This window comes from Glossina fuscipes, unplaced genomic scaffold, assembly GCF_014805625.2.
Source record: "Glossina fuscipes isolate IAEA_lab_2018 unplaced genomic scaffold, Yale_Gfus_2 116, whole genome shotgun sequence".
Lineage (NCBI taxonomy): Eukaryota > Metazoa > Arthropoda > Insecta > Diptera > Glossinidae > Glossina > Glossina fuscipes.
The window spans coordinates 577,462-600,483 of NW_023998459.1; the positions used below are offsets into that span (position 1 = coordinate 577,462).

Below are 23,022 nucleotides of genomic sequence, written 5' to 3' on the forward strand. Positions count from 1 at the left end.
AGTTTATTTTTTCATCGATTTGGGGGTTGTATTCGACCAAAGATTACGTTTTAATTTGCACATTGAGCTTTCTGCAAGTAAAACTAGGTCCGCGCTTAGTTTCATTAAGAGGCGATCCGAAGAGCTCAGGGAACCTTACATTACAAAAAGGCTACACATGTGCTTAGTTGGACCAATACTTAAGTATGCCACTGTTGTGTGGCCTTCTTCCTATATATAGTTCAAAAGCAATTCTTGCCGTTTGCCCTTAGGAATTTGGGTTGAAAGCCGCTTATCTCTTTGCGTCCTCATGAAACTACTTTGCTTTCTGTTATCCGTACCGTTCCTTAAGAAGCCTACATTTATTCTTGGTGTTTCCTTCCTAATTAAGTTAACTATTAGTATTATCGATTCGTCTACATTACTTTGTGAGATAAACTTTTATGTCACCAATCTCTTCATTAAGTTTAGTCAATGTAAATATAATTATGGGCTGTACAATTGAGATTTGTTTGCAGAAACCTAAATCGTGCCCGTCACTTAATCGCGATATTGAACCCTTTCAATTCTAATAAAACAACTATGATTTTCAGTCTTAACATCGATTCGAAAATTAACTTGTGTTGTTTACTGTTATTGGTTGCCAAGATTTTGCATGTTTGCAATGCCTTAGGGGTTCACCTGCGACTTGGTTCTTGGTAATGGTTGTCTCTCCGTGCTAGTTGAGTCGATGCTTTTGTTTTTTTTTCTCTCCTTATACATGAATTTTATTCTTTTTATATTTTCATCTTTTTTTTTTTCCTTGCAAGCAAAAGAATAATGAAAAATGCTCAGTCTTAAATACAAATCAAATCTAGATTACACTGTCAGCTTTAAAGGATAGGAAACGAGAAAGGCCTTTCCAAAGGTTATGACATTTAATTTCTGTATATTCCCAATGGACTACTTTGTTCCGTTCTTCAGGCTATGTTTCAAATGTTGCAAACTCGGTCACATAGCCAACACACAAAGTGTTCGTATATTGTCAACGTACGTAGTGGAGACTGCCCAAGGCGGAAACAGGAAGAACAAATCAGAATCCAGGCTAGAAACGGTGCTGTTGATGTCAACAACGTTTTCGCCAAGAAGGGTTTCAGGTTTGAAACTAAACTAAACTAACTAGAGATATCACATCTCCCCCAGCCCGCATAACCTTCCAAAACTTCATTTCCCTCCCTCTTAAAACTAGGTGTATTAATAACAAAGATAAGTCTACTGACACCGAGAAACTCCCTGATGAAACGTTTAAAACTTTCGCTCTGTCTTCCTCAGGCTGCTGACGTTCAAGCAAAAATCTCTTAGGTGCGCAAATACTGCCAACTTTTTCATCATTTCCTCCTCTTTTGTTGGAGAGACTTTCGAACGTCCTGCAGTTGAGAAGAAAGTTTTCTGCTGCTGGGTGTAATGGTAATAAGAACGATATCTTAAACATTCTTTTCGATCTGTATCTGTCTGCATTATTGGAAGCCATCAATTATCAATTTCTTAAAATGATGTCGTTGCAATATTTTAAGCAGCCCGGTGTCTGAGAACGATGTAAACTGCAAAGTACGAACAATGTTTATGAGAGAAAAAAAAATTTTAAAGCGTCTTTCAGAGAGCGAAGCGTATAGTAGTCGGATAGTCAATAACCCTGCTGCACGGAGAGTGCATCGAAAAGTACCAACCCAAAATTTATGTGGTCTGACATTGGGGTAGTGGAAGACGTTGTCTTTTATATTGATCATCTTCTTTTCAGGACGTTCTATCGAGCAGCTGTAAGCTGCTTATGACAGACCGGGCTTTGGAGATGTTTGTGCAGTCTTATGTATATTAAACCAAAGTTATGAAACTAATCTCATATTGTTTTACATTGTGTTGTACGTACTTGTTTATTTTACGAAAAAAATAAAAATGTAGCCGAGTTGCCAAATATATTACATTATGTGGAGGCATTATAATAGCGATTTAGGTTTGGAGGGCCCAAGGAGGGCGTTTGAAACGCATCTTTTTCTCATTTTTAAATTTAAGATCCTAGGAAATGTGCAAGAAACACCGAAATATTCCACTTTCAGTTAAAATGTATTCATATTTTTAATGGAAGCTATAAGGTGTAAAAGTGGTCACGTCGACCAGAGCCACTTTGACCTAAATCTTTACAAAGTTAGTATTTACTATATCTACTATGGTATAAAAAGATGGAACAAAAATTTATACGATAACGTTTTTTTTGGCGTAAGATGAAGATTTTTGCTAAAGGAATTTAACCGCGGGTACGTGACGTATAATGACGTGCGACATTACTTGGGCATGTTCATTTATTTAATTGTAGTAATTATAATTATTTTGGGTACGTTATTGTATTTAAACTAAAATACCTGTAAAACATGATACACATAATATGAATAGATGCAGTGTAATTTCTGAAATGAAAAATTGAAATATATGTCAACTATTAAGATGTGAACAAATAAAATTATTAAATATGTAAATAGTAAGTAAATTAGATAAAAATAAATTACTTTGCTATAACGTAACGCTTCTTAACAATAAAAAAATTTCTTCATATTTCTTAATATGAGAGTTTTCATTGAAATTGGCCGAAGCATTTGGCGAACATAAGATGTAGAATTCTTTGATTCTTTAGAGTAAACGATGAAAATAACACAAATTATATCTGCTACATACATTGGAGGGAGGGCTCCGTTTTATCGCGATTTTTAATTAACGTAATTACGGCGGATACTGTGTAAGTTTGCTAAGTTTAAATATATTTTAAAAAAACAAGTAAGAACGTTACATTCGGCGGGGGTCGAATCTTGCTGTCCACCGTCAAGTTCTTTTATTTGATACTAATATCGCTGGGATTATTAAGAAAAGGTTAATCCAACTGGTCGCGGTTCGTACCATACCGATTTTAGAATTAGCCCATTCTTAGACAGATAATATATCTTCATTTCAGGAATGTACAAAATAGTTTTAAACATCCTGTTTGCCGCAGCATAAAACCTCGAAAAAATGAAACAAAGAAAATTTTATCACTTGTAACTTTGTATGGTAGATTTTTCCCATTTTTGGAGGCAAAGAGTGTTTCGTAAGGTGGATGTGCAAAATTTCAGCCGTCTAACTTTAACAACAACAACGAAGCTGCGTTCAGTGTACGACTGCGAGCTTCTGTTCTGGTCAGGATGACCCATTTTCAATACCAGGCTGCGTGCAAAAACTTCCAACGTTTCTACCAAATTTGAAGTCGATAGCTTCATTTTCGCGACGCGGCAACAAACACCGCAGTTGAAGAACATATATAAGCTCTCTGAAGCTTCCTTTTGGGTGTTATGTACATTATGAACAAAATGAGTATACGCCCATCCTCCCGTGGCTGTTATAAAAACCAAAGAGAGATTAATATATATGATCTTTTTCCAGTTTCCAGTTTATTTTCTTCTTTGACCATGACCGTGAAACGCAACGCAAGTGTCGAGAATTAAATAATGCCTTATAAGCAATTAACAAAAATAAGGCCTGCGCCAGACCCAATCTACCATCCACGAAAAGCTACATTAGAGAAGTCATAACAGCATATATCCCATTCTAATAAAGCGAATGCCTCCGGAACATCAAGTCCCAACCCGAACCAACCATCTATAAATTGTTATATGTTGAGTCCAGTCCTTTATCCATCAATCAATCTATACTTACCGACTCCTTACACATCAACGGTGCACAACCACTGAGAAGAATAACAAATTATTAACGAAAAATAGCGATGCCTTTGATGGAGATTCTTATATGTTGACATGGCTAACTAAATATTCCGCTTTCATGTCACCACAATTAAGTAAAAGTCATAAAACTTGACAATGGAACTTCGATTTTAAAGAAAAAATGTACAATGCTGTCGCTTTATATCCCAACTTCGTAGCCGTTTTCTCAGCAAGAAATATGTAATTTATTCTCTGCGCTTACCACACCTTTATTAATATGGTGCGATTTTATTACTTGGGACTCGACCGATACTGCACCGATACTGCGATCTCTGCATTTTAAATAAGAGACATTCAACATTTTTTAACAACCAACTCTTCACCTTCCTCGCCCTTCCTGTTTTACTTCCGATGATCTCTTAATCCTCAGATGACTATATTCGACAAATATTGACAAAAATTAAGACCGAAATATATGTAAGAACTCGCCGTGGCCATAAAATTGAGGCATACCAATCATTCCTTCAAAAATCTTTTTCACCAATCTACAATTGTAAACAAATTCTTACAATAAATCGCCCTCTTTGGTACTGCCTAAATTTTTCCTTTATTAGAACAACCACATTCGGAGCCACTAATCCTTTGAACGTCCTGAAATCAGCTACAGAACACAATGGGAATTTCATATATCACTGTACTAGAACTACCTGACTCTAATATCTAATTTGCCTTTCAAAATGATCTCTTTCGGTATAAGTAAGTATTTAGTAAGTATTGGTAGTTCTAGACTTAACCATTCAAATCATTCCCGCTCATTCTAGCTTTATGATAATAATAAAAATTCGCTCTTTTCGAAAGATTTTCAAAACAGCAGATTATAACACATATAGTTATCATATAAAGCAGCGGAATATTTAAAATTTCTAGAATGCAACAAAGCCAGAAAAACTTTGATGTTTTAAATATATATATAATTAATATGCACAATAAATTTTTTTTAATTTGATGCATCTTAATTAAATGAAAGATATCGCTACGCATCGAACGTTCAAAAGCGAGAGCATTGTCAGAGAATAACATTTATATGTGCTAAAATAGAAACTCGTCCGTTAACTTGAATTGTGAAAGCGATGTATTTTAAAATATGGAAAATTCGAAATTACGAAATTTTTTACCATAAGTAAATTGCCAAGTCGAAGGGTTGAAGCGAAATTTTGTGATAGAACCATCAAAAGAAATTTCTAACGCAGCTGAATCTAAATCTACACAAACTGTGTTAAAATCCAAAACTAAAGAAATTATTCTATTATTTGATATAAAAATTTCTCATATCGCTCCCGTTAATAACGCTCTAGCAACGCAGTCTACATCAGTGGAAAATGCATATTTCCGAAGCAAAGAACCGCTGTGCATGACAACAAAGTGCGGACCCAATAACCGATAGTGAAAACAGGCAATAAAATATCATGTGAAGGGGTTCAAGTGCGAAAGCCTAACTCGCAACCGCCATTCACAAGAGAAACAAAATCCACGGGTACAACAAATTGGAACTTAGGGCTTCATCAACTTTTAAACGAACAAGATTTTGAACTACTTTCAGTGAAATATAAAGTTCTTGTTTATACAAAATTTATAGATATATTTGAAGAAGATGTGAGTTTGAAGAGACATCTAAGTAAAAATAAGAAGTGCGGAGAAGGAAATGTGCTGTGTAAGAAGCAAACGCTTGTAAAACATTTAGTAAAAGATCTTGAACTTAGGTGTTGCCTAGTCAAACCAAAAACAAGTATTGGTAATCAAACTGGAATAGCAAGAACATCAGGCGAGGATAAAGCTCGTCTGTTTTCTGTTGCTAAATCTATAAAAGAGAAAGGGCCACCACGATGAGGAAAGAATGTAAAGACACCGACAAGGAATAATGACCTTCCGAAATCCTTTGTAAATAATTTGAAGAGTTCGAAAGCGAACGCAGATTGGGCTAAGCAAAGAAATAATGATACGTTTGATAATTCACCCAAAGCAAAGCACGTCCCTGCAAAGAGAATTCGTCGTATCCGGCCTAAGAAATTAACTTAGAAAAATGAGAATGAAAAGTTGGAATCGAGTTTTCAACTTTATACAAAGTGAGTACTATCGGCTACAAAATCAAACAAACAAATTTATGGTTCCAATCCTCTACAGAAAGCAGGTGATGATTCGCAATATGATGAAGATCAACATAAATTTGAGTCAAGCTCAAAGTATCTTAAATTTATTCCGCAAGTAAACAGAAAGCAATCATGCGTATGTATTGCAGAAGAAACTTTAGCCAATTCGACCGGTTTCAATGTTATTGATACTCAAGCAGCATTTTCAACTAACGGCAGTAACGAAGTCGACATTACTGAATTGGCCACTAAGTGTAAACACTTGATCTGTGAAATGAGCTTTCCGTATATTCTGTGGTGCCTGGATTAGTCGTCAGGTAATTCGGAATCTGGAATAATAAATAACGCTTCAACCAAATACGCAACTTCGAAAGCGGAAGATAATTGTAAAATATCCAACGACGTCAAAGGAAAACTAAAGACCACTTTTTTAACTGGTAATCAAATACATTCTGCCAAAGCAGACAATGTCATGAGGGCTATTACTTCACACGTTAAGTTGTCCACAAATCATAGAACGAGTTCAGATTCCAAGTTTGTTAAAAATCTTTCTAATTTTTCAAAGCCAATTACAGCTCGTTAATATCAGCAAAATTGTAGCAGTCATATACCATTTCTTTTAAAAGATCACCATCGCTCTTCTCATAAAAACGAACCAAGATATTCGATTATGCAAGAAATTCAAAATAATCAACCTTTAGACCTAACCAAACCTCACATATGAAGATTGGAGACTTTCGTTTAAGTTTCGACATCCACGTCGAACAGGAAGAGCTACATTTTCAGTCTGAAAAACTTTGCAAACAAAGCGGCAGTAATCAGAAAGCACGTTTTGGAATTGATATTTATAAATTTTCTATACAAGCGAGCGTGAAAGTCATCTGTCTTTGCCCAAGTTACTGGTTTGCTACAGGAAATGTGACAATACAGTTCAATGGTAAGCGTCTAAGTGGCCCGACAATAAAAAGTGTCTTCAGATTTCTTAATGCTTCAGCTTTAGAAACCGGAGTCTTATCCTTTGGAGTAGTGGAGAAGTGGAATTTTCAAAGACAGTGGAAATGATGTCGAAAACACCAAATTTGTCTATAAGCAGTGTCTGTAGCCAACGGGTCAGTTTTCATTGGTCTAGCAAGAATGGTTTGGAAAGACTTAGAAAAAATTCTATCCAAACCAAACGCTGAAGAATTCAAGAAAGCAACTACAACAGAAAAACATAACGGTTTGCTAACCTCTTCATTTAAAAGCAATAACTTAAGTCTCCCCAATTGAAATTGTGATCAAATAACTACGTGCGATGGTGATGCTTTGGTAGATAGGAAACAATCAATTTAGCCAATTTGTAAACGCGTAGCGTATAGCGGAGAAAAAAGTTGAACCCAAAAATCGACTTGTTCTTGATAAGATTATTCAAATCACTCAAGATGCGTCCATATTAAGGACTCTTAGCGTGGTAAAGAAGACTCAAAGATATCTACGTTGCATTCAACGACATTTAAATGGCTACATTAATATTTGCAATTTTACTAGCCCCAGAAACATTGGACTCCTTCCAAATTCAGAAAGAATTGTCGCGGGGGACGGTAATATGAATAAAGCAAATGGTTTATGCGAACGTTCCAAAGACGAACTGGAAATTTGCATGTATTCTTTGGTATGTTACATTAATGTCAGTCTCATCGATTGCATGAGTCAGATGGACACAGTTTTACATGCTTTATATGGAAATTAACTATTAATGATTTAGTCTAAAACTTAATTTCTGTAAATGTTTGAGAATCTAAAAATTTTCAAAATAAACAAATTTAATTTAGTTTATGAACCGTAATGAATCTCTTTGTTTAAAGGAAAAAATTATCGCAAAAATTAATCCAATTTCAAATGTACTTCGCAAATTTTAACATGACCTCTCCAAATAGGCAGTCAGAGTACTATATTTGTAAATATAATAGTACCAACTTTGTTTCGTTCTTTCTAGCCTCCCGAAAATGAACTACAGAAATCCCACGATCACAATTCGGCCGCCTTAAGCGAGCATCAACTGCGAATACAAGCCTCCCTTCAGCGTCTGAACATACCCGACTGGTTCCGACAATACAATCAAAACCAATCGCGTTCACCCGAGGGTGCGGCGAACACATCATCGTATCGTCCAGGTAATTTTACACGTAAACGTGCGCAAGATTCGGGACGATGGGCCGGACTGAACTCTAAAACAACCTCGTTAAGTTCTTTGGGCTCGCAACGATCTGACCGTAGCCCTTTACTTCTGAGTCCTTCGGCACATAGCCATCACGGTGGTCAGACCTCGTTGCACACTCATCATATACAAAACGCTAACGTGTCTGCTGGAAGCGGAGGAGCGGGAACTTTTTCTCGTTGGTCAACATCGCATTTAAATTCATCACAAATATCACCTAGTGTCTCACAGAGAGGCTCATTTTCTCGTGGCGGACCGATTAATTCAAGTTTCATGTCTGTTAGCAGCGGTCATAGCGCCATACGCAACTCTATGCGCCAGCCTTATATGGGATGGCGTAGCCAAGAAAAATTGTCACAAAGGACGGCTCATGAAAGGTAAAATTTGCAATAGTTATAATGATGAAATCAAAACAATTCTATTGTATTTTTTAGATTGGCATCTTCACTTCTCGCTCAGCAACAGCGCACATCTCCTAGCACGCGTACAACTATTTTAACTAATGTTAGTAATGGCAGTGGCAATAACAAATTACCGCCGCTTGTTACACCTGAAATACAAACTTCGATTAAAGAGGTGACCTCGGCCATTGTACATTATGTTAATGATCAAACAAATCAACAGCGCAGTAGATCAACGAGTCCAAATTCGAGGTAGTCTATAATATATGTATATATATTGTAGCCATTTCCTTTCCAGTACTCTTAAGTGTGTAGTACCAATTCGAAATGAACTTTAATCTACATATCAATGTATATATATTGTAGACAAATTCTTCTTAATACCTCCTAGTAAATACCTTTAGATCATTTGAAACGAACGTTCAACTTTCATCTTCAAACAGCTAGCTGCACTTAGCTAGTACTAAAAGCGGCTTACAGGTTTTAGTAAAGAGTTATTTATCTCTCGTTTAATTTACTGACATTTTGTATTTTCTTTATATTTATTTTGTATTTTCTTTTCCTCTTTATTTATTTTGGTTTCTTAGCTACTTATGAACACACACATTTACAAAAATTTTACTCTCATAAAACACAAATGTCTTATTTTATTTTTCACCGTATGTTGATTTTTCGACTTCTATATATATATATAACAATTTTCCGTTGATTTGAGTTTACGTTACCATCTTGTACATATTGGAAAAAGGCCGTTTCTCATATTGTTATTGTCATCTATCATCTAACTCAAGGTAAGCTAAATATATATTAGTTTTTCTTAAAATCATTACATAATCTCTTTTCTCTACTAAGTTTGATTAATAGAAAATTTATCTCGATTGGGGTACTTCATGTGCGAGTATCTCGGATAAATTTATATACGTATATATCTATCCCAGTGACTAAATGTTGATATTGAACTAAATTATCGCAGGGTACTATTTCCAAGTAAACGCGTGGGCTTACGTGCACTTTGTCTTATTTAAACATTTATTTCTACTTTCGGGTAATTAAAGTCTAATTATCCAATGTACTTCTCTATAGAATCTTATATCCCATTTTATATCGGCTACATACAAATGTAAATGTTAAGCTTTATTCCCGCCTTGATTTCGGATTTCGGAAGTAAAAAATGGAAATAAAAGTAAAAGAAGCAAAAAAAAGATGTTTAACCATAAGTCCCGGGACAGACGAAAAGACATGCGTTTTACAAACGCTAATATCTGATGTAGATCTGTGAACAAAGTGCGCGTTTCGTGTAGATTACTAATAATTGCCACATCGTGATATTACTTTTGCAAGAATTACTATTTGATTTGGATATTGGAATAGTGAGCTCTTTCCATCCATTGGCGCCACTTTTTGATGGCCTTTTGAAATCGAAAAATATACGCTTTACTGACAACTTTTTACGCGTGGAGGTCAACTTATAATGACTTCCCTTCATTGGAAAAATGTATTTTAATGTGTTTAAATGTGTTTAATGTGTTTTAATGAGTTTTTGTGTAACGCAACACTAAATCAAGGAAATAAGGAGATGATGTGATTTTTATGTGAAAAATCAGCTGCAAATATAATGTTTTCTTTCTATTTTTCGGAGTCAAATATTGAAACAAAATGCTATGATTTGATCTTTTAGAGATATTTAATTAATTATCATTAGTTATAATGAAAACTTTGGCAGATCGCTAAAGCAATCGCGAATTTATCTTCAATTTTTAAAAATTTCCCTTGTCCAACATATTGGACATTTTTGATTTTACAATCAAGAACGCTGCTGCAGGATGAACATCCATCACTCTAATAGCAGTAAAAGCCAAAAAAGTTTGCTTTTTGTTCCATAATTATTTTTGTACCAATGCAATAAACGCGCAGCTACATTATCAGGCCGTCATTACTTTGCTACACGCCCGATTGCCGTGCATGATTCACCCAACGTTAGTGAAAGATACTTTTTTTCCGGTTCAGGTCATCGCCGATAAGTGACACCACTACAAACTTTACTGTAGGTGTCGTCTCGTACAACGGCAAAAGTACCGAGTAGAAATTTCATGGTCTTATAATGAATAAAAAACCCCATTATGTTTGCAGTGATTTAAAGCCATTGAAACGCCGATCAATACTTGTATCCATAGACGACAAAAATTCTTACGACGAATAATTTTTTTATATTTGTAAACAAAAAGAATTCGTAATGGAGCTTCTTAAAAGACGTGTATTTTCTGTACAAAGCATGAGTTTATTCCTTCGTCGAACCCCAGCTTACCTTTTGAATTTATGCCCCGAACTGATTTAAGGTTTTTAAGCAATATTCTACTCTTTTTGTTCCACTAGCTTAAAGGTGTTCCTTGGTATAAAGATTTTTTTATTATATATATATATATATATATATTTGACGATTTCAAACGCCTTTGTATCGTTCGGGCTCAGTGAGCTCAGTCTATTTGATTTGCAATTCAAAATTATAATAGTAAGCTCAAGCCTTATCCTTCGCTATAAATCGATGCATATTCATCTTAAATCGGCTTAAATGATGTTGAGAAAGCTTTATTTAAATTTGCCTTTAATTTGAATTTAGGTAATATTTTTAAAAGCGGTCCCCTTACTATTGCATTAATTCAAAACAATCAAATGGCTCTATCTACATGAGCCACATATAAATCACGGCATTTGAAAATCAAATTATTTCTGGAATGTTTACAATTTTTAGACATATTGAACGTAGATTGTCGTTATAATTTACACGATTATTTTTAAGTAGATCAACTTTTTTTTTACTGTTGAGAAAAAACTGTGCTATTCATGCAAATCTATTATTTTATCAAAAATTTGAAATCTTTTGGAGATAGATTCAATCACCCAATAATTGTTTAAGATATTTGTATTTGAAACAATTTAAAACGTTTTAAAAAGACAAGGCTTACCATTAAATACGGCAAAGAATTTCTCCTACTACAATTCATAGTAAAGAATTTAATAAGAATTAAGAATGTTATAAAATAATTGAAAATAAAAGCTTACAAAAGTATCTGTCTTACATTAGAGAGGTTTCAGCGTGAGTGAACCAGACAAACGCAAAATTAATACAGCTAACTTTTTATCACAGCTTTTACTACTGTTCAAAGCATGCGTCCTTATAAGATGTCATTAATGCGAGTACTATTTTTGATAAATTTGCGTTATAAAATACTAAAAATGATTGAAAAATTATCCTATTTCATCCAAAATCTCACATCTACTTAGTACACTAAAACTTTACCTTCTTTTTAAGTTCTTGTTTTAAAAATAGCAAACTTTTTCAGACTTTGACCTTGGAATGAAACGAGCGGTCATAAAAGTGATCTGATCCAATAGGGTTCCTCCTTTGCTCAGAACTTGCCAGTAGTACCAAATTTTAAGAAAATATTCTGATAATTGTGTTTCGTGGATTGAACACGAAAATATATACACAAACAGGCAGACAAGCTGGTGTTAAATTAAAAAAATGGTTCTTAAGCGATTAGTGTAGCAAATGTTGTTGTTAGTAAATGAGAAAAATCAATAATTTCATTACTATTTTTATGCAACTATATGGGCACACACGTACACTTACTTACCTTGGAAGGTACGCATCTGTTACTTACGTAGTAATAATTATAAATGTATTATAATTAAATGAGTTCGATTGAACCGGAGGGAAAATATTGTTATCCTTTGCAAAGCAAAGTATCTGCATATACATATAAGAACCATTTTTTGAGTATATATAAATATAAAAAATTTGCTAAGTAGAATTAGTATTTGAGTGCCTATTGACTATTTTTGTATAAATAATTAATTGCCTGTTTTAAATGGTTTGCCAAAAAATTCAAGAGTGTTAAAATCCCTTGAGAAATTGAAGACGTTTTGCCTTGTCATTGAGTGACGTGCTACTGTTTTGTGACAATACAGTATATATCTGAAAATTACGATGGCAAACGGCTATTGCAGGCCAAAAAAAGATACGGGTGTTTTTCGCATTTTGGACTTAGTAACAAAATTATATAACATATTATAATGACGCAATTTTGATACAAACACACCAAGCCAATGCTTCAAAATCGCAGACGTTAGTATCCATTGTTAAACGGATTAGAACAATAATTAAAACCGTCTAGAAAATATTTATAGCAAGACTGGTGTTGCCCAATGTGAACTCAACTGGCAACGTTTGGATAGCTATGAATATATAATATGCTTGAGCTTTACAAAAGACGGGACAACTTTGCCATACCTGCAATTATTAGCGATTTTGTTTATGCTTATGCTCATCGTGAAATTTATTTTCTAGTTTCTCTTACCCATAAATAGCTATTAAGCTAAGCTATTATGTAACCTTCGGAAGCCTTATAATTTTTCCCCTGTAGGCTTCATCTGTCCGCCAACACGCCTTCAACAGACAAAAGACGACGACTTAGAACTCGCATTAGAAAGCTGATATGAGAACCTACACTTAATATTGCGAATTGGAATTTAGATCGCTCGAGCAGTATTCTTTTTTGCTTGATTAAAAGTACGTAACGCGCGACGTGTGCCTAAGTGCAAAGGCAAATGGTCTTAGCATTTCCATTTTTTGACCCGGTTTTGAATTGAAGTTATGCAAAACGAGGTTTTTAACATTTTGAGAATAGTCACAAGTCGGGCGGAGCTAAATGGAACAAATAGGACGAGTAGGAAGTGTTTTGAATTGAGTTTCTGATTAAAAAAATTATCGAAGAAACAATGCAAATTAAGGAGACCCCTTATCCTAATGCGGAAACCAAGAGTATGTTAATAAATAATACTACTTCTTGACAGTACTGTTCAGCGGAAGTACGCTGTAATAATTAACACTAAACATTTTGTATGTATCTACTTCTAGGTAGAAGGGAACCATTTTGATCGTGTTCTTTTATCGAATTTCCATAGTTGCAAAACTGATGAAAGGAGGCTGAAATTTTGCATAAGCATTTTTTAATCGGTTAGGAGTATGAGTTAAAAAAATGGTCGTGATTTGTGCATGGACGCCCACAATATGTGGACGATGGCCGCTGAAAAATGCGGGTCAAAAATAAGTGCAATCCGCAAACTGCTTATAAATAGTACTTTTCTAAAACTTGATGCAAATATTTCGCAGAACTACTTTATCCCGATCGAGCAAAAAATCTAGTTGAATATGTTGCAGTTCTAATGCATAAAATATTCTTGCTAAGAAATGCGTAGTTTTTTTTTACTTTTTGTGTGTTATATCTATCCTCGGACAATACGTTTACTTACTGTTGACTTTGTAACGTTTTAAAGTCTTGCGAAGTTATAAACGGACTTATCTGGAACAGTATGTTCCCTCTTGCGGGTATTATAATGGAAAAAAAAGGAGAAAGTTACCATCATCCCAAAACAATTTATTTTATAAAAATATGCAGACAATTCCGTGTCGCGTGAACTCCTCCTGTGCGTGCATACAAAATAGTTCGGGTCATGTAGAAAAAATACAGGGTGTTTTTGGTAACCGCTACAATGCGCCACGCTACTCTATAATACGAACAGAATTTGTGGCAAGGGTGTGGGTTCCTGCCTGAAAGGCTTAACCCCACGGTGGCCCAAGCCACTTTTAAGCGTACTACGCCCCCTGGCGAGTTAGACAATCCCCACAGAGTAGGGGCCTAAACAGCACGAATATATATATATATACACGAACACTAAAAACTTCTGAATAAAAAAGAATCGCAAAGGTAGTATTTCTGAAGCTATACGAGTTTTCGTTTCCACTATAAGTATAAATTCGCCAAAGAATTGTAGCTGATTTATACATGCTCCGTGTGTCCATTCATAATGAACTTTTTTAAAAATTCGACGTTGATACAGAAAGCGGAAGCATACATAAATCTTGGATTATAGTTAAGTTTGATATTGGGTTCGTTTTCCGACATTTTCACAATAGAAAGACTTGAAACGTGACTACTGTTTATATTACTTAATTTTACGGCTAATCTTTGATAAAACATAATTGTAAAATAAATATTTAAATTATATTGCCATGAAAATGTCTTGGGAATGACAGATGTCGTTCGTTCCACTGACTCTCGGTATATACTTAAATAAACTGCTGAGCAGCTAAGATTTATTTATATCTTAGAGTCCAGTTTTTTATTTTCATACCCTGATTAAGGCAGCAAGTGAATACAGAAATTTGCTTGACTTCATATCGGTGAATTTTTTTTTGACAGTTTTGGCAGAAAATTGGATGACTCATATTTTGCAGCTTTAAAGTACAACATAAGCAAATAAATTTGTCTGCGTGTATTTGAACAGAATGTTGGTTTAATATAGGGTGGTTGGTCAAGCACATGCCCAGCGCGTTGGTTAAGTGGTATGATGACGCCATAAACCAATATAACATGATAGCGGAAGCTATGTTGGCGCATATATATATACACGTAAATGTGTTTGTGTACATATATATAATATACTGTGAGCGCTATTTTGCCCGAATCTGGTTCTGGAGTAGCTCAGGGGCTTCAGGTTATACTTCACAAAAGAATTTATTGAACGTAATCTTTCCAGTTGTAAGAATTCAGCACTTATTCAATATTTTTCCTAAAACTAACCTAATCCAAAAATCGTACTTCCGCGAGCGAGCCGTCGTTGTCGCAGTTCGCGACCGACTCCGCTCCATCCTAACTAAATTATTCTACCCTACCTTATTCTTAATCTATTCTTATTCTCTAGCATATTCTCTAACCTATTCTTTAGCTTACTCTCTAACTTAGTCCCTAACTTATTCTCTATATTAAACTAGCCTTCTCCCCCCACAAGAGACGGAGAAACTGTGAGGCCAAAACGAGGGACGATTGGCTCCTCACAATACGTATACATATATATATATAAGTATATATATATACGTTCACTTTTTATGTTTGATTTATTATTTCTTCAGGTTTCCTGAAAATCTTCTATATTCAAAGCCGATAAAAAAGGACGCACTACTTAATGTCTAACATGATTGTGATTAGAAAATCGTGACTTTTTGGCTGCAGGACTATACCTTTTTTTCCTCGGCAAATATTTGCATAGACATTTGTGCAAAATATTTTTTTTTTAAATTTTTTCAACTTTCTACCTATTAAGTTTCACTTATACCATCGTATACTTTACGATCATAACTTACGAAAGTTATTTAGCAGATATTGTGAAATTTAATTTTAGAAACAAAAAATATAGGAGGCTTACACGCATAAATACTTGAAATGTTGCAAATGGCAAGACAAAATTATATTAATTGGTGGCGAATAGAAACAGTTAGACAATCATATACTTATGTACATAAAAACGTACATGATTTGCCAACATATTTAACTGGTTCACAACCCCTACATCCTCAACAAGCGTTTTTTTCAGCATGCTTCACTGAATGTGTTCTACATTTTTCTTTGAATCCACTGCAGCAAAAATATATGTGTAGCTCTAAGCACTCTCTTATGCCGGCACAAAAGAACACATACAGTCAGACAGTGTAATCAGGATCGCAACTATTTTTGGTCATTGGCAGTATTGCACTCAACCAAGGGGTTTATATATAAACTCACCATTACCACCATTACTACTATCACCACCAAGAGAGAGGTATTAGCGTTTTTGCACGACGATAACTTAAAATCTCGAAAATCGAGTCAACCACTCATACAGTATCAACCCGAAAGGCTTGTCATCATATATTCCACTTAATTATATATATGTATATATAGACAAATGTATGTGTGTAAAAGCACATGGATATCTGCACTAAACGAGCGGTAATATCGTATGCCATACGAACAACAAATTTCATTGCATCACACGAAGTGCTTCAGTTAAGACGTGCTTGCTACATGCTATTCTCCTTGTTTTAAATATTTGCCTTCAAGTGAGTGTGTATTTAAATAAGAAAACTTGTGGAAATAAAAAAAAAAAATTAGTATAAAGTGTACATTTTTTTTTTACTCAATTTATTTTATGATTTTTCTGCAATGGCAAGCAAGAGTTTTTAATTGAATTAATGTATTTTCAGTCTTCTTTTAATCCATTGGATAGACGATTGCATTCATATTAAACAGTGTCCAGAAATGAAACACGTTGTACTTTAATTCGATTAAAATGTTCTTCTGTACATTTAGCTAATACAAACTATGTGTACAGTGCACTGTGCATTTGTGAAGTTTTCGCACATGATATTAAGTGATATCATTAGTCAATTTAGTTCATTACAAAAAAAATATATCTATCCATATATGTTTATATATATACGTCGATATGTATTTCCGATTAACGTAACGATTTATCTACTTGTGTTTTCAATTTAATAGTTTTTTTCTAGTATAAAGCAAAAGCATTCTCGCAATTGGATTTTTTTCATTTTGCGTGTAGTTAGCTGTAAAAGTGTTAACTGATAATTAGCCAGAAAGTGATCAATTCTGAATAAAGTAACAATCTCGGCCACGGTTGTGTAACTTCTGGCTGGATAAGATACATTGTATATGTGTGAAAAATATATATATTTTTTTTTATTTGCTTAGATTAGTGTATATTTACATATTACAATTTAATACGGGGAATACTTCCACCTGACATATAGTTCGGAACTTGTATTTTCGATGACGAGTGTAGTCCCGTTCTTTTTATTTATATCTGCTTACGAACGCGAGATAAAGTAAATATTTTTTGGTCAGTGATGGAGCCTGAATTATTGCAGCCACCGGTCTGCTTGCTGTTGAAATACTGTGGATAGCAAGCTGCATACTGTGGCAAGAGAACTTCATTAAGTGCTACGGATGACAGAGATATGAGAATAGACGTGACACGAATACAATTTCACTTTTTTTAGTTGCGCTCAACACCGTTCCTCCCCCGTAGTTAACCCAACTTACACCCTTTAAGTATAGCTTTTCCTTTACAGTCAAGTACTCTCTATATCCCTGCTGAACTAAGTTTTAACTTCGGCTGGGTGCGGTTAATTGACCTTTGACCTTGTGCTGAATTTAAGGTGGTCCTTTTACATGCTACTCTCATTTCTTTCATTTTTAAGTAATTTTTTAAACTATCTTCCCAAAGCATTTCATTGATTAATTAAGAAAACTTGAAACGGAAATCAATTGACAATCTCAACATAAGAAGAGTCGGAAGACATATGTGGCGCGACATTACTGTAGCAAATTTATTTATGTGTCAATCGGCTATTTTGGGTCAATTTCTATCACAAAATGCTAATTTGACATAGTTGTCGTATCGTATTTTTTATAAGAATGTGTATACGTGTACATATTATCCAGATTTCTTGTTTATTTAGTATATTTTTTCGATGAGAAATATTAAAAGACGACTTTTCTTAAATGGCACGTTATATGGGGAGTACTCGCAAAAACTATCGGATGTAATACTCCATTTGTAATGTCAGTGCGTTAAACATGTAACCTACAGACATTTCGAACTGAAACTCTATTGAGTGTTACAGATACAAAACACTTCGCACAAGTAGTAACCAGACCACTTTCATGCATTATTATACATATACAGAAAATAAAAAGAACAACAGAGAGGTGACACGTCGCAACCAGCAATGAAAAAAGTTGATACAAACCTGGTCCGTGAAACCTATAGTTACCAAAAATTAACGTTGCTTATCAAAATCAGCGAACAAACTATGTTCTTCACGCAAATTCATTCTTCGCCTTTAGTTTGAATTTTTGCAAGATTTGTACGAAAGAAGTAGTTTTCTTTATGTTGCGAGCTCAATTCGCTATTGTCTTCCAGGATATCTGTAGATGCGTTTCTATATTCGCACCCTTACTTAAACGAAAACAATAACGTATGATAATAACATAATCAGTGCACTTGAATGAACGTTAAAGAATAACTTTTAAGGTTATGAATGCGTTTTAAACAGTAAAGTATAAATAAAGGATAGTAGAACAATGACTAAAGTGTAAATGACTTTTGCACGTACATACGTAAGTAAGTGCATATATGATATAAAGTAGTAATAATATGTGCGCAAGTATCATATAATATGTAAGATTTTGTGTAATTTCAAGAGTAGATATAACGATTTAAGTGCTCCTACAATTTGTACGTTGATGGATGAAATAATTTTAATTATTTATGAGATTTTATTTCGTTTTCTTTCTTTTTCGTTTTATTCAACTATTATGCAGAAAGTGCTGGCTTGAGTCATCCTTTGTGGGTACACGACCATTGGATTCACCGCAAACACCGATTATTGAAAATACAACATTTACTACCGCCGTAGCGGCAGCAGCTGCTGCCAGTTTACTCACTACCGCCAATATTGCAACGGCAACAGCAACAAATAATAACAATAACAATTTTCATACAGCGAATCATAATCAATACAGTTTGAATATCAGACAGGATTTGCCTATAAATTTGCTTGGCAATGAAGCGGTTTTAACCCGTATGAACAACGGTGGTGCACTCAATAACGGTACTACTACGTATAGTAGCGTAAGTAGTGCGAGTGGTGCCAATCTTATACCCAATATAGGCACCGGATATACCAGCCTACCCGCTGGTGAGTCGAAACGAAAAAAAATTTATTTAATTTAATTTAAGGAAACAACAGCAACAAATTTTATAGAAAGCTAAAGTACTGTTTTTTTTTTTTATTACTAACTGTAGATTTTTATTTATTTATTTAAAGAAAAGTGTGCTTTTTATCTTAACACAAGATATCTAAACTTAAAAACGAGTTTATTATAAGTATTTAGACGAAAACACAAAATATTTAAGCTTAGAAAACAATTTTTATATATACATATATATATACGCTGCACTTGCACTCTCCACCGACCAAAAGTAGAGGGGGAAAAAATAGATAAAAACTCCACACTGAGCTAAAAGCTTTATCGTGCGATTTGTAATTTGTGCTCATTTTCTTAGTGATTAAATTATACATAATTAAATAGGTTTCTTATAATGTCCTTTTATCCGTTTAGTGTAAATTTTAATTGAGATTGGTAAAAGTGGGCACTTTGCTGGCGCGCACATAAAGTCTTAGTTTTGTTAATGCCAAATGAAACCTAGCAAAACTTTTACAGTTTTGTTTAAAGTTTTTTAAAAAAAATTCTGAAAATTAAGATTAAATATCTAGACTAACAGCGAAGGGACGTTCATAGCAACGATCAGAAAACTCGCTTCATTTTACTACTGAGGAGAAGCTTTGACCGTCCGCTCGGTCGCTTTTGGAATGAAAATAAAACGTTGAACTTTTACATAAAGTTATTTTTACTTCGTATCCTCAAATTAACCTTGAAAAATAAGTGTAATCCATTGACTAAATTCGCTAAATTCTCTCTCTGCAATTGAAAAGAACACCGACCGATTTGAAGCACCATTATTATTGAGAAATGGCTGACGCGAAAAGTATCTAAGACTTGTTTCACAAGTTGCTTTCTTGTCTTTTCATTGATTTACAAAAATAGTCTAAAAGAAACCAGGTTTCTTAGAATTGTCTACTTTTAGGCCTATGTCTAAAACCAGAATAATTCATCAACATTTATCACTCTTACAACTTTTTTTTTAAATTCTTTTAAACAAACTAAACAAAGGGCGAAGCCGAAGTGCTCCTTTTCTTTTATAACTCTTATCTTTAATTTGTCTTTTCATAACCATTACTTCTTATCTATACATATGTCAGTACTACAACGGAGAAACAAAAAAACAAAAGAAAGGTTTTTGGCCCTTTTATAATAATTGTTAGCCAATGGCATTGATATGACATTATATCATATTTGCATATATTATTAGCATTCATTTACACCGATATATATGCAATTTGTATACGCAATAGCATTATTTATCCATTTATAGCACTTTTATTGATTGTATTTAGAGTTATCATCATTTATTGCATATATTTTATATATTTTTTTTTAATTTATGTTAGTTCGAAAGAAAAAAAACGAACCTTTTTATTTAAATTTAAGTTATTTTAATAAAATATAAGTAAACTTTTATTTTAAAAAATAGTTGTTGTTTTATTTCACTTCTTGTATTATTTTTTATGAATAATGAGTTGTATAATTAGACTTATTTTTGAAGTTTTGCAAGCACGATCATCCAGCCAAGAGTTTCTTTAGCACACTTTATACCTATGCTGATGTTGAAAATTCTTTGTTTCCACTACGGTCAGGCTATGAAGATACATCGTTTCATAGATTCGCTTTGCACTTATTGCTGGGATGATTAAAATCTTCACACAATTTAAAATACAATCCAGTTTCTTTGTATTGTAGGTCTGTACCTAAATTCAAATAAATCCAAATGAAGTTTGACAAGTTTGCTTCAAAGCACAGTTTTATTTGCATTGAGATTGAATCAACTATATTCGATATTTGATGATATGTCCGGGAATATTGTAACTATCGTCTCTTTCCTTTTTTATAGTCTCCTGACTAGTTTTATTTAATTTTTAGAGACCTGGCATTCGATTTTCGCATATTTTTGAACATTTTGTGTTAATTCTTCGCATATATTCGTACAAGTGCTTTTATAAGTGCATATATATAATAATGTAATAATCTTCCCAGTAAAAAATCAAACGCAACGTGACATTAAATTCATATAATAATTATCTAAGCATTTCAAGCAGAAACTTGAATTTAAATAATGCCATTTTTTGGCCACTTGTTGCAAGAGTTGAGCAAAATGCACTGTTGCAACTCGAACGGGGAGTTCTGCTACATTCAGCGTACTTACCAGACTCATCAGATCGTAGCAGGATGGCTTGGCTGGCAATATTCCACAGTAAATGTCTTTTCTAATGGAAAAGTGATCAAAACTATTGCAAACATTTAATATCAAAATGGTTGTAAAATTTTGTTATTCAAGTTGTTATATTAGCACAAATATTGGCCTGCAGGCAAGTGGCGTCACGAGGAGGAGGTCGATGCTATAAACTGGTTACGGAAATGCTTCTTAACGATACATCTAAGCAGGCTGTTCTAATTAAGTTATGCCATATATTTTGCACGGTTGTTGTAACTTATTCTAGAAGCTGCCGCCGTGTCACATATAATAACGCAAAAGATGTCATCAATGATCAGATGTAGACATTTTCTAACCATGATAGCAAGATTAAGGGGTGTAATATAAGTAGTGTCGTTAGCGTAACAATCGAAAGGCTATGGCCGTAGCAGGTCATGCGCTTTTGATACAAAACCAAAATGATAAGATGGTTGACGTCACAAATATGTGTACAATTGCCAAGAACGGCTGTTAGTACATTAACGATGCATATATACAAATAAGATGAGTAATGTCACCGGCTCCAGTAAGAAGGATTTCGAAGTCGAACAGAATAAGCTTAGCACAATGTTAAGACAAAGCTGGCATTGTCTAAAACACCGAATATAACAATTACGCCATAAAAGTATAATATTAGTCCACCCAGACCTCAGCGGTTGTCATTGCAAACATGTACGAATTGCGATTAGAACTGTGTGACCATCCCTCTGGCTAATCAAACCTAAGCAATAGCATTATTTTTTTTATTCACTAAACTATAAGTTCGTTCCACGAATTGAGATTTTTGTCAAATCAGGAGCCTTGTTGCTAATTCTTGTGTAATAAAATCAAGTTCCAGCGTTACTGAAGAAGTCTTACACGGGGGCCATGCAAGCAGAAAAAAAAATTTAAAAAAAATGTCTCGTTTTCTTTTTTTTTAAGCCGAAAACTCTTTTTTGAAACTCTATATTTTAATCTGTGTCTTTTATGTCTTCACTGATGCTACTTGTTTACGTATGTCCATAAGTTTTTTCTAGGCAACTGAAAGTCTTCAGCATATCTCCAGAGTTATTACATTCCGACCGTAAAGGGTAACATCAATGTCAGATCAATATTGTTGTTTTGAAGACCAAGACCTGCTTAGGAAGCTGACCGCTTAGTGTTCCTCCTCCTCGTTAGAATTCTGAAAGTGGACAAGACTGGACGGAAGACTGAGAATATGTCTACAATTTCTTGATTCATTTTCGGATTAAGATTCTGTCGGAACATCTAGCAAGTGACATGACAGTTAAAAGGAACATCTTTGCATTGAAATTATACCGCATGCGATAAGGATTAGGCTTCCGTATAAAATATTAAGTACGCTTGAATCACTTTTTTTATTAGGCGTTGTCGCTATGGCTGACCGTACAATTATAAAATGAATGGGATTCAAAAAATAATGTAGTAAGCTATTCTGAACTAGTTCTTATCATGGTATTAAAGATAATATCTTGTTGCTAAAAACTTACTTCTTGGAGTGAATAGGGTTTGAAGCACAGTTTCCAGCGTCCACACGTCTACATTCATTCCGTATGCTAGCATACGAACGCTTGTTAAGAAATATTCAAAATGAAAAATTTGTTCATGTAAAACTTCGCAAAATATGGCGTTATATAGCGCATGGCCGTAAAAATCCTCTGATCTAATCAATTTTCAATACACTTTTAATCATTGAAAATACCAAATATCAGGAAAATATATCGAAAGTTGCGAGATTGCGA

The 23,022-nt window shown here is 34.1% G+C and overlaps 1 protein-coding gene across 5 annotated transcripts in view; it reads left to right on the plus strand.

Moving 5' to 3' along the window:
• The window catches only part of LOC119640220, an 89,590-nt gene that overhangs the window by 58,532 nt on the left and 8,036 nt on the right, over positions 1-23,022 (plus strand). For all 5 annotated transcript variants that reach the window (XR_005247617.1, XM_038038092.1, XM_038038091.1 and 2 more), the window contains exons 2-4: positions 7,824-8,422; positions 8,480-8,698; positions 18,670-19,046. Coding sequence is in view for 4 of the 5 variants with exons in the window: in XM_038038092.1 (XP_037894020.1) it covers positions 7,824-8,422; positions 8,480-8,698; positions 18,670-19,046 (1,195 nt within the window). In the remaining variant the exon portion in view is untranslated. The remainder of the gene's footprint in view (positions 1-7,823; positions 8,423-8,479; positions 8,699-18,669; positions 19,047-23,022) is intronic.